The 19159-nt window shown below is 37.1% G+C and overlaps 1 protein-coding gene across 7 annotated transcripts in view; it reads left to right on the top strand.

Moving 5' to 3' along the window:
• The window catches only part of ANK2 (ankyrin 2), a 276460-nt gene extending 258832 nt beyond the window's left edge, over positions 1 to 17628 (top strand). For 5 of the 7 annotated variants that reach the window (XM_087935981.1, XM_087935982.1, XM_087935980.1 and 2 more), the window contains 9 exons: positions 1114 to 1254; positions 3605 to 3878; positions 5309 to 5600; positions 7965 to 8057; positions 8557 to 8640; positions 9425 to 9589; positions 9973 to 10155; positions 11707 to 11798; positions 15069 to 17628. In XM_087935981.1, the coding sequence (XP_087792107.1) occupies positions 1114 to 1254; positions 3605 to 3878; positions 5309 to 5600; positions 7965 to 8057; positions 8557 to 8640; positions 9425 to 9589; positions 9973 to 10155; positions 11707 to 11798; positions 15069 to 15252 (1508 nt within the window). In that variant the 3' untranslated portion in view covers positions 15253 to 17628. Of the gene's footprint in view, positions 1 to 1113; positions 1255 to 3604; positions 3885 to 5308; positions 5601 to 7964; positions 8058 to 8556; positions 8641 to 9424; positions 9590 to 9972; positions 10156 to 11706; positions 11799 to 15068 lie in introns of all 7 variants that reach the window. The other 2 variants (XM_087935977.1, XM_087935983.1) reach the window with 1 other exon arrangement.
• The last annotated feature ends 1531 nt before the right edge of the window (positions 17629 to 19159 follow it).

Genomic DNA, 19159 nt, shown 5'->3' on the forward strand with positions numbered 1-19159 from the left:
GATTCAAGTAGGGTAGGATAAATTTACTTTCCTATGCAATTGTCATTTTCAGAGCAACTGTACCTGCATAATTTCCAGGTAAATTCTGTGTATTCTCCACGATACCCTGTATTTGTATATACTCAAAAGAATAAGACAGTTCTGTGAATAGACATGTCTTTCCTTCCTAATATGATTGCCAAACATTAGTAGTACTCCTCCATTTTTTTTTCTGAGAGGTAGGTAATATATAAGAACTCTTTCATAAAGTCATATTTTTTATTTTTTATTTATAGTGTATTTAACTAATTTATATACTATAGTTGCCAATCTCACATCCGTGATGTGGGCCAGCTTATAAATAAAATATAAACAGTAACCCTACTCTTATTAGCTACTTCATCCCCAAGAAATAATTTCATTTAAGCAACCAAGATAATTAGTATCTTTTTAGTACCATATTATGTACAAGTAATCTTTATTTAGTTACCACAATTGGTGCTGGAAATTCTATCATATTATTAACTGGAAAGGTTGCTAAGTGAAATTGTGACTACGCTTATTATGTCATTTCAGTTTTCTTTTACAGGCCTGTAAAGATTGTAAATGCGAAGACTGGGCATAAAGTAAACTTTTTTTATCACCACCATAACTGCAAATATTCACTAAACGAGGCAGTCACTAATCAAGGGCTACCTATATTGTTAGAATCTCCTAGTTAAGTACTTACTATTGGAATGAAGAGACATTCCATTAATAGTGCAACATTTGGGGCTGCTTGCTTCAGAAGTATGGATAACCTGTACAGAGCTATCACATGGTCACCCTTTTTATATATCTGAATATACAGTATTTAGTGGGTAATTGTTACTTGGAAGATTGTCTTTCAAGCTATTTCAGGAGGCAATTCATATCCCTCCCCAAGAATACAATCAATCATATATAACTGTGATTATCAGGACAACTAGAAGGATCAAAAAGAAAGAAAAATAAATAACCACTGCTTTTCAAGTGATTAGAGACACTCTCCCTTCCCATTGGCTGACTTCACAGCAGTTATCCAAAAACTGAGTAGATGGCATTCTTCATGCATACAAATTGTTAAAAATAAATGCTGTCTCTTCCATAATACAGATTCAGGTCTTACAGAGTGTCTTAAAAAAATAAATCGAATGGATATTGTTCACCTAATGGAAAGTAGTATGGAAAAGTCCAGAGATCATGGTCGCACCTATGCAGAAATTGAACAGACAATAGTACTGGATCATAGTGAAGGTGAGAATGCATGATTACTATTCAGTAACTAACACATGCATGATTACTATTCAGTAACTGATTGTTATCAAATAACACCCATCAGCTATCACTGAGATAACTACCAGTGATTCTATACTAAAGAGAGCATTCTCATCAGTTCATATAGGAATAAATATAGTGCTTTTCAACATTGTAATAGTAATGATTAGAAGAGAATCATCACCAAATATTGAGAGGTCAATAGTAGATCTGCATATTGAAATTCTCTAGATGACACTTCACCATGCCACCCATAAAACCATCAATATTTTCAAAGAAATCCAGATTACCAGAGAAGAAGACAACAACAAGTCACTACCCTTCCTGGACATCCTGATCAGCAGAAACCACAATGGGAAATGAGAAACACAGACTAGAAAAACCGCCCATACCACTAATAAGTGTTCCACTACCAAAGCAATAGTCCAACCTCCCATAAGAGAAGCTGCGTAAGAACTTTATTTAGACAAGGACAAATTCATTGCAGCAACCTGAACAGCAGAAAAAGGAAATAAAAGCAGCTATACAACATCTTCTAATAAAATGAGTCCATGCAACTTTATCAAAAAGTGCCTGACCACTCAAACCAATATAGCACAAATAACACAAGCCGTAAAAAGCATAACACTGTCATACATCAAGAATATCTCAGAAACCACTGACTACTACAACCATATGAAATCAGTGTAGCGCACAAGCCAACTAAAGTCTTCCAAAACTAAGTAAATCAAAAACTCAGTATCCCCAGGGCAAAAAAAACACCAGGAATTATCTACAATATATGGTGTTATGACTGCAACAGCCACTACATAGCACAAACATGAAGAAGACTGCCAGAATGCATCCATGGACACAAAATAGCAGTCAGAAGACATGATGAAAACTCTACTTTCACAACATATGGACAAAGCTAATTATAGCTTCAGTTGGAAAACTCTGATCATCCTAGACCAGGGGTGTCAAACTCACGGCCCGCGGGCCAGATGCATCACATGTTGGCCCTGCCTCCACCCAGTTTAGCAAAGGGGGGAAAGTTCTATACATCACATGATGCCACCATGATGATGCGAGTTTGACACCTCTGTCCTAGAACAAACCCAAGTCCAAAAACCCTTTCTAGAAGCCTGGTATTCTGATAAATTAGCCATTAATAGACATATAGTTATAAACAATGTCTACATACTTTGTAAACGAGACAATAAAAAAGTCAAAAAGGGAACAAAAAGACCAAAACATCCCCCAATACCAACAATTAAGACCCAGATGAGCACAATTTAACTACAGGATTAACATCAAACCAGAATTTAGAATAACAAAGTTGGAAAGGATTTTGGAGGTCTTCTAGTCCAACCCCTTGCTTAGGCAGGAAATCTAATCTCTTCTGAAAATCTTCCAGTGTTGGAGCATTTACAACTTCTGGAAGCAAGTTGTTCCACTTATTAATTGTTTTAACTGTCAGGAAATTTCTCCTTAGTTCTAAGTTGCTTCTCTCCTTGATTAGTTTCCACCCATTGCGTCTTGTCCTGCCTTCAGGTGCTCTGGAGAATAGTTTGACTACCTCTTCTTTGTGGCAGCCCCTGAGATATTGGAACACTGCTATCATGTCACCCCTAGTCCTTCTTTTCATAAGACTAGACATATCGAGTTCCAAAAACCATTCTTTATATGTTTTATCCTTGAGTCCCCTAATCATCTTTGTTGCTCCTCTTTGCATTCTTTCAAGAGTCTCACCATCTTTTTTACATCATGGTGACCAAAATTGGATGCAATATTCCAGGTGTGGCCTTACCAAGGCATTATAAAGAAGTTACCAATACCCCAATCAAGCAACTATCAAACAAGCTAACAGTAAACAACCCAACCAAAGAACTCCAAGACCACTCCCACCAACACTGATAGGGCAAGCTGTTACAATATAAATTGAGAGCAAACCCCACTCTTTACTAGCACTGATGATGTTACCTACAGTAGTTTGGGTAATGAAATGTCTGCAAGAAAACAATCAAGCTTAGTGAGCACTGAGGAACCCTCATTTCAACCCCGAGCTACAAATACTTTCCTTTATTGAAATTCTGGCTATATGGAGTTTTATAGATAGGATTCCTAGAAATCACTAGCAAGTTCTTACTTTTGAATGCATGGCATGGTTATTTATCTATGGTTAAATATAACAAACTTTTAATTTATGTTTTGAAGCTGTGGAGTTGCTGGTTATATGGTCTTTTAGCACGAAATCTTTGCTCCACATCACATTATTACAAATCTGCATCTAGATAGCAATTACTTCATTTATAAAGATTAAATGATTGTTGTTTTATTTTGCCTTCAGGTTTCTCTGCACTTCATGAAGATCTATGCAGCACAAAAGATAAAAAAGAGGAAGAATATTCATTTTCTAAAGACAGTGAGCAATCAGATCATCCTCCTCTTGTTTCAGAAGAAGACCTTTCTCTCAGTTGCTCACCCTTGCATGAAGGCACATCAAAAGCTGAGGCAGAAGTATCTGTGGTAGAACTACTACACCAAATACAGAAAGATCATGTGAAAGCTGAATTCTCAGGGAAGCCTCATGAGCTAACAGAAGATTCACCTACTACACAAGAGTATGTGTAAGAATTCTACAGTAGGGCATCATATATAACAACAGGAAATATTTATTGCATAGAGATCATGTTTCACAAGCAAGGAACAAATACAAATTTTGCAAGACTAGGAATCCTTCAATTTCGCCAAGAAAAAAAATCAACGAGCTAAATAATTTCTAAAACTTTAGAATAAAGCAAATATATGACTGATATATCATTTTAAAATATTCTTGGACTTCTTAACTTAAATAAAAATAGTCATCGAATTAGTTACAATACAATTTTATTATTGTTTCTAACTATTTGTCATATTTCTGAGCGTGTTTTTAGCATGGCAAAATTTTGACTGGGTTAGATAATGGTTCTTTTCTTTTTTCTTTTTATTTTGAATGAAGCTCAATTCATGGTGAGATCAGCCAAGGTTCTCTGGATACTGAATTACTGGGTGAAATTTTCATTGAGGAGCAGACATTGCTTCCATGAGAGGAGTGTCAATCAGTAAGAGGCCAAAGATTCCCAAAGTGGGTAATCCTTGAGCTTGCCTATTCCTGTTCCTGGAAATAAATAGGTTCTCAACCTTTTCTTTACACAGACCCCCTTTAAATCCCTTTTGTGGTTACAGGCCATGGCCATAGACCTCCAAGACTTAACTCAAGATTTAAATCATAAGATTTCTTCATGCCTTCATGGACCCCCTGTGATGACATTGAGGTCCCTCAGGGTTCCGTGGAGAACCACTTACTTAGAATAAGGGCACTTATGTAATACTAGTCTCAATTAAATAGTCACAAAGAGACAATTGTTATGACACACATGACAGACTGGAAAGAAAACCATTAATTCTACCCTGTGGTGGCAATGGAACAAATGGAATGAATGGGAGCAGTGAAATTGCTTACAAGAATTCAGGAAAGCCAAATATTTTTTTAAAGGGGGAGGAAAGTTCCACTACTCAAAATCAAAATATATCATAATGGAGTACTGGAAAGCTAGACTGTTTTGGTTTAACACAGGGGTGTCCAACCTTGACAACTTTAAAACTTGTGGACTTCAACTCCCAGAATTCCTCAGTCAGCAAAGCTGGCTGAGGAATTCTGGGAGTTGAAGTCCACAAGTCTTAAAGTTGCCAAGGTTGGACACCCCTGGTTTAACAGAAATGTCTATACAAAATATTGCTAGATGCTTGTTTTTGTCTGATGAAACAGTTTACTTGCAGTTCTAGTCTTTTCCAAAGGAATATGATAACTTGAATAATATTAGATCTGTAGTCTTGACACTCGGTATTGAATTTTCACTTGTATTCTCACTCGATTTTACCCCGGGTTATTCGTTTCAAAACATTACGTGCCACTTTTCAAAACAGAGCCAAGTGGCTTTAGAATAAATCTTATTCCTCAGAGACAGACTAGAAGAACTAATCATTTGTTTCCTCCAATCTTTATTAACAGTATCGCAACTTCTGGAGCAGATTTGACACAAGTGCCCCAAAGTGTGAAAACAACCAGCATTGCCAGTGACAAGCCTGAGGATTCCACCGCAGGATGTGAAGATCTTGAAAAGCCACCACTGCATACTCCAACATCTAGTGACCGAACTGATTCTCCCATTGTGGAAGAACCTGAAGACCATTACTTTCAGCAAGAAGATATGCATCCAAGGAAAACCAGTCTGGTGATTGTTGAATCCACTGATGAACAGCCTGAAGAATTAGAAAGACATGAAGAAGAATTGTTAGAAAAAGTAAGTTGTAACACTAACATGATTCATGAAGTAGTGCCCTTTGAAGAATTAATGAAGAAGAAAGTCTTTAATGTAATTGTATTTAATACTTGGAACAGTACACCCAGATAATAAGAAATAAGAGAAGTTCGCACTGTAGATTAAAATACAATTCTAGCAAAAATACAATTGAAAGACAACGCACTGAAAAATGTAAAGCATTAACACAAAAGCGAATAAAGAGAAATATAACTAAAAAGATGCTATCATCTGAATAAGAACAGAATAAGCCTGAACTGAAAAATATGAAATGGATGTAAGAAGAATTCTTTGAAAGAAAGAAAAAATAGCAAGATTAAAATACTTTTTTTTTTTTTACTGTTTGATTTCTGTCTGGAAAGAAAAAAAGGCAAGAAATATTTTGAAAGCTTTTCCAAACATACATATTTTCAGAAAAATAAGAATTCGTTAAAATTGCACACTTTTCACATTTCAATTCCTTCAAAGAATGTATTAGTAATTAGATTGTGAATGAAAATGTACTTTTGTCCCATGGCAATTGAGACTTGTAAAAAATTTGCATTACAAAAATCAGTTAAATCAGAAAATAATACAGCTACACATTTTTCCAAAGAGCTGTTTGGGAATATTTAAGAGCATGCATGGAACATCTGTCTCTAAATGGAAAAGCTGGGTTGTATGGATGCTTCCTAAGCTATCCTTGACCATGCACAACAGTTTCACTCACTGGAAAACAATGAAACAAACAGGCAAAAATAGAGGTAGTTCTTGACTTATCACAATTTGTTTAGTGACTATTTGAAGTTACAATGGCACTGAAAAAAAGTAACTTATCACTGTTTTTCACACTTACGACTGTTGCAGCATTCCCATGGTCATGTGATCAATTTCAGCTGCTTGGCAACTGTCTCATATTTATGACGGTTGCAGTATTCCAGAGCCATGCAATCACCTTTTGCAACCTTCTGACAAACAAAGTCAGTGGAGAAGCAAGATTCACTTAACAACTGTGTTACAACTGCAGTGATTTTATTTAACCATTGTGGAAAGTAAGGTCATAAAATGGGGACAAAACTCACTTAACAAATGTCTCCTTTAGCAACAGAAAATTTGGGCTCAGATATGGGGGTAAGTTGAGGGCTACCTGTACATGGGTACATCCAGGAGCACCTTTGGATCAGTGGTGGGATTCAAAAATATTTACTACCGGTTCTGTGGGCGTGGCTTGGTGGGCGTGGCAGGGGAAGGATATTGTAAAATCTCCAGTCAGAGGTGGTATTTGCTGGTTCTCTGAACTACTCAAATTTCCGCTACCAGTTCTCCAGAAAAAAAGAATGGCTACTTTAGTATAAAAAGAGGTCTTTCACCAAACCGCTTCTTTCAAGGGTTTTGTTCAACCATAGAAAATAATTTATTTTTTTCCCTTTAAAACTCACAAGTTATGATGTTTGGCCCGACCAATAGAGCAGTAACCTAAATGCATCCCACCTATAGTTCTTCACAGCTCCCTGGCACTTCGAAAGTTGCTACCATGGCAACTCAATCATCATTATGAGCCTTTAAGAAACGTGTCCCAACTCCCATTGCAGAAGAATCACAACAGTAAATATGTAGTGAGAACATTTTATTTCCAGGATCTTTACCTGAAGACACTGCTGTTGCAAAAGTGAAAAGGATTTCAAAACTAACCTAGAACTATTTAAAACAAAATTAACTGTTTTCTAAGTGTAAAGGAATTATACATATATTTTACTGGCTAAAACACAGAAGCAATTATAGTAATTATTAGTTAACTCAAACTTGCAATATAATCTAGTCCAGTGGTTCTCAACCAGTGGTCCACGGAACCCTGGGAGGCTGTGATGGTGTCACGGGGGGTCCACGGAGGCTTGAAGAAATATTACGATGTAAATCTTGAGTTAAGTCGTGGTGGTCCTTGGCCATGTTTCATGGCCACAAAAGATATTTAAATGGGTTCCGTGGAGAAGAAAAAGTTGAGAAACACTGATCTAGTTCATAATTATCAATTTGTTGGAAACTCTTATCTGTTTAGTCTAATTGGGTTTATGGAAGATGAAGTTGTAACTATATTTGCATTATCCCACTGGTGTGCTTCTTGTAGTACATGGTATTGAAAGAAAGTTGAAGGCAGGTTTCCTCAGTTTTGCAACATCAAATGTTCAAAGAAGATTTCAAACATTCAGCCCCAAAATAGAAAGAAAAGTAATATAGCATACTTTGCAGTGTATCTCATTCCAGCAAGCGTTTGTATGGTGTTCGTTGTGTTATTAGAAAGAGGCCCAATTATTCATTCATATGTACAGTACCCGTATGATGAGAGCAATGCTTCCATGCTTCCACTAGGAGCTAGCAGAGGAATTAGGTGAGCTGGAGGTCAGCTCAGATGAGGAAGAGATGGTAACTACCAGGGTCGTTCGCCGCCGGGTAATTATTCAGGTACAGGAGTGTTGAACTATTGCACGTACCAGTGGCAACTATGCCCTGGTTATACCTCAAACCCATCCTTTCCCCAAAAATCCTGTTCCTGAAACACCCCCTTGGCTGACAATGCACTGATGAATTTGGCATGTTCCTGGGTAATGCATGTCAGTTGATTCACATAAATATTTTTCCCCCAATTTCATTTGGAAACTCAAGGAATGTAAATCAAAATGGCAGGTGTTTAATTTGCATTTTGAAAGAGACTTAACTCTCTGAGAGGACAGTTTGACTTGCTGCTTCAGCACCACCTACGAGCCAAATTCTTTCTTGTTCCAAGTTTGCATGCTTTTTAAAAAGGATTTATTTGCAAAATGTTTAATAGCATTGGAGGAATTTGCTTCAGTGCTTCTTGCCTAACTTACGTTGTTGTTGTTTGAGCCAACTAACTTCTGCTATGCAGTTTATTTAAAATAGCCAGTTATTTTGTTTCTGAACTCTGTTCTTTGTTCAATAGGCTGATGATGTGCCTGAAATACCCCCGGAAGCTGTAACGGAGGAACAGTATGTGGATGAACATGGCCATATTGTGGTGAAGAAGGTATTCAGCTGATGGTTTATTAGGAGAATACAAAGAAAGAGCATTTTAGTACATTAATTATATCTGAGCCATTTCAGGGTTTCCAGAGTTAAATTGAGGGGCTTTAGGATATTTTACTACAGGTCGTCCTCAGCTTACAACAGTTCATTTAGTGACCTTTTGAAATTACATAACTTAAAAAAGTAATTTATGACAATTGGTTGCACGATCAAAATTCAAAAGCTTGGCAACTGGCATGTACTTATGATGGTTGTAGTGTCCCAGAGTCACATGATTAGCTTTTGCGACCTAACAAGCAAAATCAATGGGGAGGTCCGGTTCACTTAACAACCGTGTGACTAGCTTAACAATTGCAGTGATTTACTTAACATCTAGGGCAAGAAAGGTCATAAAATGGGGCAACACTCACTTAACAAATGTCTCACTTAGCAACAGGAATTTTGGGCTCAGTTGTCGTCGTGTGTTGAACACTACCTGTATATGTAACAAGGGAATCTTTTATGGAAAGTGAGGATTTAGGCGCTATGCATTTCATACCACACGAGATAAAGGAAAACGTTTTATCCCATGTAACTGTTGCACAAAAATAGAACATCTTTATTCATTTTAGGAGAGAACAGAATGGTTGAAATTATATTTTGCAAAATTTGTTCATTTTGATTGTCTCTCTCGTGTGCACACGAGAGAGACAATGCTAGGTATTTTAAAGGACAAATATGATTGCCATGATTTAAAATTCAGCGACATGCTAACGTAACTCTTGATGAACATGCCATCCTGCTAGGTCACTAGAAAAATCATCAGGCGATTCGTTTTACCAGATGGAACAGAAAAAGAAGAAGTTGTGATGCAGGGAGAACCCCAAGATCCTGTGACAGTGGAAGAGGGAGACCGTTACTCCAAAGTCATAAAGCGGGTGATGTTGAAAAGTGAAAGTGAACAATCAGAGGTTAGATTTTTTTTTCCTGCCGTGGTTTATTTATTTGAAATGGATTTTTGAAATTGGCACTAGGATTACCCATTATACTGTAAATTATTATGTTCATTACATTTAATATAAACTTTTGTTTCATAAGGTTCACTTCACATGTCTTGTTTAAACCCCCTTGGAAGATGGCTTATTCAATGAAGAATCGTAGAGCAATTGTTTAATAAGTCTAGCACCCAACTATATCATTTTCCAAGAAATGAATGAATAGGTAATGTTAGCGCAAACTTTTCATAGGAACGTAGGAAAATAGTGTTTTGGGCATTATCTAATTAGCCAATAGTCATGGTTCTGGAGTCAGGAATTATTGACATAAGCAATTATTCATGAAATCTGTTTCACAGGTGACCTTTTCTGAGCCAAGCATATTACCAAGTGCCTCAGAATTCCAGACTGAACCAGTAGAAGGCCGCAAGGTCAGCAAAGTTATAAAAACTACCTTAGTGCATGGGGAGAGAATGGAAAAACATCATGGAGATTCTAGTTTAGCAGTGAATCTTCCATCAGCCAAAGATGACTTCGAAGAGGTGAGATAATTATATGGTTTTGGCAACACTGTTAGAACTGCAATAGTACTAAGGGCAGAAGCACATGTAGAAAAATTAGAAATATCTAGCCATAAATGAAGTATCATTATAGAAATGTATTCTTGTTTTTTTTCAGTATGTTTAGAAGGATTTTTCCTTCTGAAAAGGATCTTAGAATATCATCTAATGGAACCCAGTGAGAGATTGCTCTGAATCTTAATTTTAGGTCCCAAGCTGTAAAAGGGTGCTTTGCTGTGCTTTGATAATGCTTTAAACAAAGCCTTCATTTGAAGCTGCTTTGAAAAGGAGAGCTGCCATCCCACTTCTAGACAACAAAGCAAAACTATCATATCCTTCACCCACACTGTCACTCTAATGGTCTCCTCCAAGATAGGAAGCACCTTGGAAGAACTTCTATATTGAGGTTGCACATACTTATGCATGCACAGGAGCCTTTTTGTTGTTTCCTGTTAGTTCACTAGTTCACTTCCAGTATCTCATTAAAAGGAAGTGATACAAGAAGAGCACATTAACAAGACCTTTTCCCCTACTGAATCTGCTAGAAGAAGCAATTGGAAAAAAGTGACAAAAGTGCTTCAGAAAGACAGTTCATGTCACCCCATTCTTGGCAAAGCCAACTGGAGCCAATTTGTGTAGAGGAATCCATTACTATACAATGAATTTAGTTGGAACCTTTCACAACTGCCATATTTTTTTCAGACATAAGAAGTTCCCTCAGTTTGGAACTAATTGTGCAGCAGAAGCTTATCATCGATTAGTAAATATGAACTTTAATCCAGATGCATTTGGAGCAGGATTGTAAACTCACAATATCCTATTTGAAAGAAAATATGACTCAGTCTTGGTTGAATAAACAGAATATAGATAATTTCTGTTCAGATGGGAGTGATGTCAGCACATCTTCTTTTTACCATATTTTCAGCTTGAACAAGAAGCTCCATTCTTAGATTGAATACATTTAAACATAATATGCAAGAACACAGTGGAACGCACATAGTTGAGGACTTTAGGAAAGAAATCTCCAGTATAAATGTACTCTTAACAATATAATTCAATTTGCAAGTGGAGTTATTTTATTTATAAATCCAAAGAGTAAGCTACTCAAGGTATAAGAACTATGATCCTATTTGAAATATATATGTGATTCCAAGGATAATCCTGGATTAAATCATTTTTATTGTTTAAGAGCCGCCTTCCTAATGAATCAAATCCCATCTGTTAGTAAGACTGGAGCTCTTTCTATTCTCTCTGAGTTCCTTCAAGGAGAAAATACCTCTTTTTTCATAAGAGATCATTTGTCTCCATGAGGAGATCAGCATGAGAATTCTCAGTAAAAGTAGGTTCTATTGTTTTGTGACACATTTCCAAATTCTTAGTAAGTACAGAATTTGCAAATTGTGCAATTAATACTTTTTTTTTCTTAATTTGTTTAATTTGTCTCATTGGGTGTTCTGATATTTTAGCAAGTTAATATAATTAAGTTGTATTTGGGTCTTCTATGCTACAGTTATGCTTCCTGTTTTACTTTAGGCCCTGAATTACATTGGTAACAAAGTGAAAATTGAAGTCCCCCCATTAGTAGAGAAAGAGGTCATGAAAGAGGATGGGTCGCTTATTAAAAGGTTTGAGTTGGCATGACACTAGCCTGTGCAGTGACCAAAGATTTAACAGACTAACTGTAATGGTACTTGAATAAATGTCAACTTACAGTCTCAGTGTCTTAAGCTTTATTTGGAAACTAACACACTTGGTGGAAGAAGGGAGAATCAATTGGTGGAACAAACAGTTGTTTGGGAAACAGTGGAATTATAATTCTGATTCTAAGTTCTAAAGTCTGATGCTGCATTTCCACCTTTGAAGTTAGAACGTGTTTATTCTCTCCGAATAGATAATCAGATCATATATTCACCATATTTTGTACCAAGCAGATGTGTTGGGAATATAGCCCAAATTTCTAGGGAACAATAGAGTATTTATTGTTCTTTTTTAAAACTAACTTAGGAAGAAGAGGGCAACAAGATATGTTTTATTTTGTTTTTTGCTGCAGTGAGGAATGCTGCTGCTTAGACATCTAGTGTATTGCTTCTAATTTCCTCTTTCTACAAAGTTTGATAACCTGTCACAGGTGTGAATGTCTGTGCATATAACAGCACACACATTGCCTAAGGCATGGACCTTCCATCATGTGTGTGAATGACACAATTTTAGCAATATAACTAGCATTCATGGGTTGAATATCAGAAATAGAAGGAACAATGAAAAGGTCTTAACAATGTATAAATAACAATAGTCTGAGATTTTTTTGGTTATCAAATGGTTAAACAACCTAGTTCATTTGTTTCTTGAGGCTTACTATGAACTTGATATTCCTCTCCAAGAACTAAAAAGTCAGTAGAGCCTACTTCAATAGGTGGGGCTGTGGTTCTCAAGGAATATAACCCAAAGAAATAAGCTGTCTTTTCCACTGAATAAATTATTTCTGTGATGTAATTCTGTGTATTCCCATAACTGCAGAAACCTCTTATTTGAAGAGAAGTAGTAGAAAAAAATGAATGCAATAGAGCTTATTTCCCTTCACTTGTCTCAATGTATAATACTGAATGACAAATTTATTTATTTATTGACCTGTGTTCCATCTTCCTATCAATGAGATCCGTTGAAGTTAAATATTGTAAGTATGAGCAGGAATGACAAAAACTAGCAGGTTTGTAGTGAGGGATATGAAAGGTTCTCCTATCATTTATCTTGTTAACCTTGTTGCAGGATTTTCATACAAAGGTTGGTGTTGCTTGATTAGAACATATGAATGTAGGCACTGATGTTACAAAGTAATAATGTCTCTCAGAATAATTTTCCCAGTATCAGGAAGGAAAAGATCTTAAGATACGTTTATAACTGAAAGTTTCTGATTGATACAATGTTTACATAAAAAGTTTGAACCATACAAAAGTTTAAACCAGGGGTGTCAACCTTGATTTCATTGAGGACCGCATCAGGGTTTGACCTCAGGGGATGGTTGAGCGTGGCCAGAGTGGGTGTGGCCAGCTTGACATCACTTGTGTTAGGGGCGCCTGTGGGGACCCGAGCACTCTGCCAGTGAAAATGGTGCTTGAGAGGGTTGTATGTGGCCCTCTTGAGCTCCGTTTTTGCTGGCAGAGGATTGCAGGAGGCTGAAAATGGAGCAGCCAAAAACGGACCTTGGGAGGGCTTTGTGCGGACCTACTGAGCTCTATTTCACTGGCAGAGGCACCACGGGCTGGTTCTTCACTGTTTCCAAGGCGGCCCTGAGGGCCAGATCTAAGTGGATCTGGCCATGGGCCTTGAGTTTGACACCCCTAGTTTAAACTATCCTATTCTACAAAGCAATGTGAACTCTGCAACAACTCAACTTTTGCCTTAGCCAGAAGCAGGCTACAGCCAGGGGTGGGATGCTATCTGTTCGGTCTAGTTCTATAGAACCAGTAGCTCTGAAGTGCAGCAGACATGGAACCAGTTTGGTGTTTGCTGTTCTGTTTGGTACAGTCACCTGTCTGGGCTCTTGGCTGTCTTTATTTCCTGCTTTTTCAACCTCAGCTGCTTTGCGTGGCACAGTTGAAGTTGAAAAAGGAAGAAAGAAGAGGATTTTCAAATGCTGCGCACCCATGCGCAGCGCGTGTCAGCTGTCCGGGAGGCACATCTGAGGTTTTTAGGAAATGGTCTACACACATGCGCAAAATGCACTCTTACCAGGGGTGGAATTCTTTCTGCCAGAGAACCGTCAAATCAATGGGCTGGCCCCTTCCAGCCCACTGACTCCTTACCTGGCATGCATGCCATCAAACTTGCTGGCTAAGTTGCTATTTTTCCTTTTTTTCCCCCTGAACATCAGCTGTTCTGCTGTGCCGGGAGATTTAGTTTAGCTAGAAAGTAGGAAATCATCAAATTTCTTGCTTCCTAGCTAATCTAAAAGCAGAGCTGAGCCTGATGCTGAACCTGAATAATCATTCAGTGCAGACTCAGGTAGCAGATGGCAGAAACACAGATCTCTAAGTGAATCTGTGATTCCGTGAGCAACTCAATCTGCCTGCTTGCTCTGCCTGATTTTGGGTAAAACTTGCTCTTTTTTTAAATAAAAAATTTAATATGTACATACATAGTGTGTTGTGAGTTAGTTTTGTGAGTTTGCTTGCTAGCAAATTTGATGAGTTTGCTAGCAAACAAATTTTATGTGACAGACTCAGGTAGCTGATTGCAGAAAGATACATCTGTGAATGAATCTGTGATTCTGTGAACAATTCAATCTGCCTGCCTGCTTTGCCTGATTTTGGGTTAAAGTTGCCCTTTTTTAATAAAAAAATTCAATATTTACATAAATATTAATAATATTCACATACAAGCCATGCTCAGCCAGTCACATGACTACCAAGCCATGCCCAGTCAGCAAGCCTTGCCCAGTCAGTCACATGACCACCAAGTCACCCACAAATTAGGCCACACCCACAGAACCGGTTGTTAAGAAATTTGAATCCCACCCCTGGCTACAGCCTACACCCACAGTCCCTTTAGGCAATCATTTGTCCCCGCCTGTGCAAGTTTATGTCATACACAAGACATTTCTCAAATTTCTGCTGACATTTTAACAAATCTACCAATTTAAATCTGATTGCAAATTTAGGCTTGCATTATGTAAATGTAGCATAAGAAAGGAAATTAAAAAAACTAACGTTATTGATAATTTATATATGAATATTTAGCCCTTTTCTTAGCTCTTTAAAGTCAAATCAGTCACTGTCTTTTCGCCTACATACAGAACTCAAAACTCATGCTAGAATTTTGAAATGAAAAATAGAATGCAATTTCCTTTTTTAAAAAATTCTACAAATTCACACATTGCCTTCTTTGACTTCTTGTAGGACAACAATGAGTAAAGCTAGTACACAGAAGAGGACTGTGGTTAAGGACCAGTATGGAAACCGGATTCATGTGGAGCTGCTGGAGGACACACCAGAAGCCCTACCCCAGGATGATCTTCAGCATGACCTTCAACAATTATTAAGGCATTTCTGCAAAGATGAGCAGAAGAAAGAGGCCAAATGAGATGCTGCTAAATCTCACCCTTAGACCACCACACATATCCATTAACTGTCCAGCTTTCTTTTATCATAGGTGTTATTATTTAACCTAATCATCAGGGAACACAGCTGTTTCTACTTTGAGCATATAGAGCAGGTTTTCCATTTCATTTTCTTTGTTTCTAAATATCTGTAAGCTAATTTGTGACCAAAGATCACATCCTTCATTCTGGATGGTTTTACCTACCAAGTCATAGACTTTATGCACTCTCCTGACTATCTTGTCACCTTTGGCATTTTTATTCTTTATTTTTGCACCAGATCCATCAACACATAAGTTTCTTCCACAGGCCTCTTAAAATGACAGTGTACATGTGTTTTTTTTAAAGGATATTATTAACTTTAAACTGTAAATAGAGAAAATATGTGGATTCACAAGACGGGGAAAGAAAGAAGCACTGCCTAGTGTGACTCTTTTAGCATCAGGACTATAAGGTTCGTTGAAGAATAATTCATGTAATATTGCTAACACAATCCATTACAACTAGGAGATGGATCTATCAAGAACAAAGCAGATCAATCCTTCTGTGTTCATAGGACTTCCAGTGTAATAAATTACTTGACTAAAAAGAGTCAGAACAAAACCTCAAATTTCAGCTGTTTCCCTTACAAGACAGTTGATTGCAGCCATTACTGCTTCTTTGCTTCCTGGGAAAGCCACCTCAAGATTTCCTGAAGAAAAATATTCCCAGTTAGATATAACGTGCTAGCAGCTATACCTGTGGCACTTTTGCATACTGTATTTAAATCTTTTAGATCAGGGACATGAAATGGGTGCATTCAATAGTTCTGATCTCTATACTGTTTTGATCACTCCTTTAACAAACCACGCTGTCTTAGAAGGGGTTGTTTCTGCTGGCCACTGCACTATACACATTTTGAAGGAGGAAAAGAAACCGTTACCTTTTAGGGGAAAAAAAGAGATTTCTCACATTCTGTCAAGATTATCTCTTTAATCTGGCACATGCATGTGGCATTGGAATATAAAACATGACCTTTCTATAATCATGCCAATTGCTTCTCATCTTTCCTAGCACTGAGCGAGCAGATATTACCATTGTGTTTGAGGTTTTCTCTGGAGTTTTATTTATAAGGAGACAGGAATCCACCACGCCTTTGTTTGGTTTTTTTTCCTTGCTATTTTATTTATAGTCCTTAACCACCTTTCAAGCATTATTCATGTAAATGTCTGCACTTTGATTTTCCAAGAAGGCATAAATGACCCTGGAATTATTTTGTGTGGTCTGTACCTAATTCTAATAGTGGTCTGAAGCTCTGTAGCATTTTAACATATACATGTAATTATATATATATATATATATATATATATATATATATATATATATATATATATATATATATATATATATAGGCTTTGTTCGGTATTTTCCCACGTCATTATAGTTGTGCTTTTACGTCATTATAGTTGTGCGTTCGTCTGAGACGAACACAATACAGAAGCCTGATGATGGCAGATGAGATTCTGCTGAAACATTGCTACAACTTTAAAAGCACAACTATAATGACATGGGAAAATACCCGAACAAAGCTGAATACTATACATGTAAGTACCTGCGAAAACTTAAGAATATATATATATATATTATATACATATATATTATATGAAATGATATACATTTTGAGTCAGTTATTTGATAAACACAAAGCATATTCAGCAATGATGAGTCAGGTCCTCTAGGGCTGAATATTTTTCAAAACCCTGCTAGCCTTTGTTTCTTTAAACAAAACAACCCGACTCACTCAGTGCTCAGGATGCTGAAAATAAATGTTACAAGTGGCACCTCCTCATTAAGCAACAATGCCAAGGGAAAAGAAACATTTGAGGAGGTTTTGGTTTCCTGCTTTAAAAAAAAAAAACCTACTCAATGCCATGCAAATTTATTTTGTTGGCAAAGCAGGACACAAGCACTTAATGACTGCCAAAATGAAAGGAGACCTAATTGCAGGACACACAATAGCTCATTTCTCATTGTCAAGAACATCACTGTTTAACCTTCAAGACTGGGACTCTACAAGAAATGCATTTCTGTTGTGTTATTTGCGGTGCAGATGATGTTCTGTGTAACAGCATAATGGCTATTCTCCTTTTTTCAGTTTTGAATTTTTGCTGTGTTATCAGAGAACTTGAATACTGTGAGAAGGTGATTTTAAGTTGATAAATCGGCATCTTGTTCCCATGGTGATAACACTTAACTGAATATATCTATGAGGGCATGTATTAAAGATGTAAAAGAAACAAACAAACAGCACTAACAATACATAGCTGCAATGTGTACAATGGCTGATTTAATTAAATAAACATGTAAAAGTGTTAAATGTAGCAATGATAGTATCCTCTCTTTTTTGCAACTTTTTTGCAATTGGGAAATTATTTGGAAATTGCAAAATTATAAAGCAGGCGGCCTATTTTGTTATGATTAATTTTACACTGTTAATGTTTGACCGTCAAAGTCCCAAAGGGCTTAAAGGACGTAGGGTCATTTTATTCCATTGTGTCCATCTTAATCTTTCAAATCTGAGAAGTCAATTTTCTCTACGTCCCAACAATGGCAAAGGCTCATTTGATGGGAACAAAGAAAAAGTCCACCTCAGTGTAGAACTTCCAAAGAAAGACATCTTCTCAATACCTCTTTTTTTTAGAAAGACTTTTCATTCTAAAGGCAAGAGAAATATGTTGCTTGGTATCTCTGCCTGTTGTTGTTATTAGGGGATTTTTCATTATTGGTCTGAGTTTGTTTTGTTGTTCCTTTAAAATAACTTATAGAATAAAAATCAAGAGTAAAACTAATAATTTATTTTGTATGGTTGGACAATCTGATACAGGTTATATATATATAAACACATACATATAATGACATACAGGTAAACTTTGCTTAGAGACCACAGCTGGGATCAGCAGCTTCATTGCCAAGTGACATGGTTGCTAAGTGAGACATATGGCTGTGACTTGAAATTTTACTGCTGGCTTTTCCATTGACTTTGCTTGTTGGAATCTGGTTGTGAAGTGCACAGATGGTGATCACATACTGACTGCAGGTAGTGTGATGATGTTCGTAAGTGCCTGTACCAGTTGCATTTCTATTATGTTCAATATCTTTATTGTCACTGTACATCACGTATACAACAAAATTGGTTTAGCCTCTACTAGTGCAGTCCATACAAGAATACAAGACAACATGAATAATATAAAGGATAATCCTTATAAAAGTAGGGAAAAAAAACTAGTCATACGTTTCCATATGTACGTCATATTCTGTGCAACATGTATATTACTCTGGTGTATGATCATATCATGGTATATACATATTGCACACTACACTGGCACCAGTGAAATTCATCATATTAACCTGTTTGTGGTGCTATATTGTGTTTAGGAGTCTGATAGCTCAGGGGTAGAAGATGTTCTTAAACCTGTTTGTCTGGCTGGCTATTCTTCTGTGTCTTCTGCCTGATGGTAAAAGTGAGAAAAGACACTGACCAGGATGTGAACCGTCCCTCAGGATCTTCCTTACTCTGCTGAAACAACGAGACCTGGCGATGTCGGCCAGTGGTGTTAGGGGGCAACCAATGTCGAATGTATCACTCTCTGTAGTGCCTTCATGTCCGCAGCTGTTGAACCAGGGCACCATACTGTTATACAGTATATGAGGATACCAGTAGTGGGATTCAAATTTTTTTACTATCTGTTCTGTGGGCCTGGCTTGGTGGGCATGGCAGGGAAGGATACTGTAAAATCTCCAGTCAGAGATGGTATTTGCCGGTTCTCCAAACTACTCAAAATTTCCACTACTGGTTCTCCAGAACTGGTCAGAACCTGCTGAATACCACCTCTGGAGGACACTTTATATCAT

This window comes from Pseudonaja textilis, chromosome 6 (assembly GCF_049901715.1).
Source record: "Pseudonaja textilis isolate UNSWEBS1 chromosome 6, rPseTex1.2, whole genome shotgun sequence".
In the NCBI taxonomy this organism is placed as follows: domain Eukaryota; kingdom Metazoa; phylum Chordata; class Lepidosauria; order Squamata; family Elapidae; genus Pseudonaja; species Pseudonaja textilis.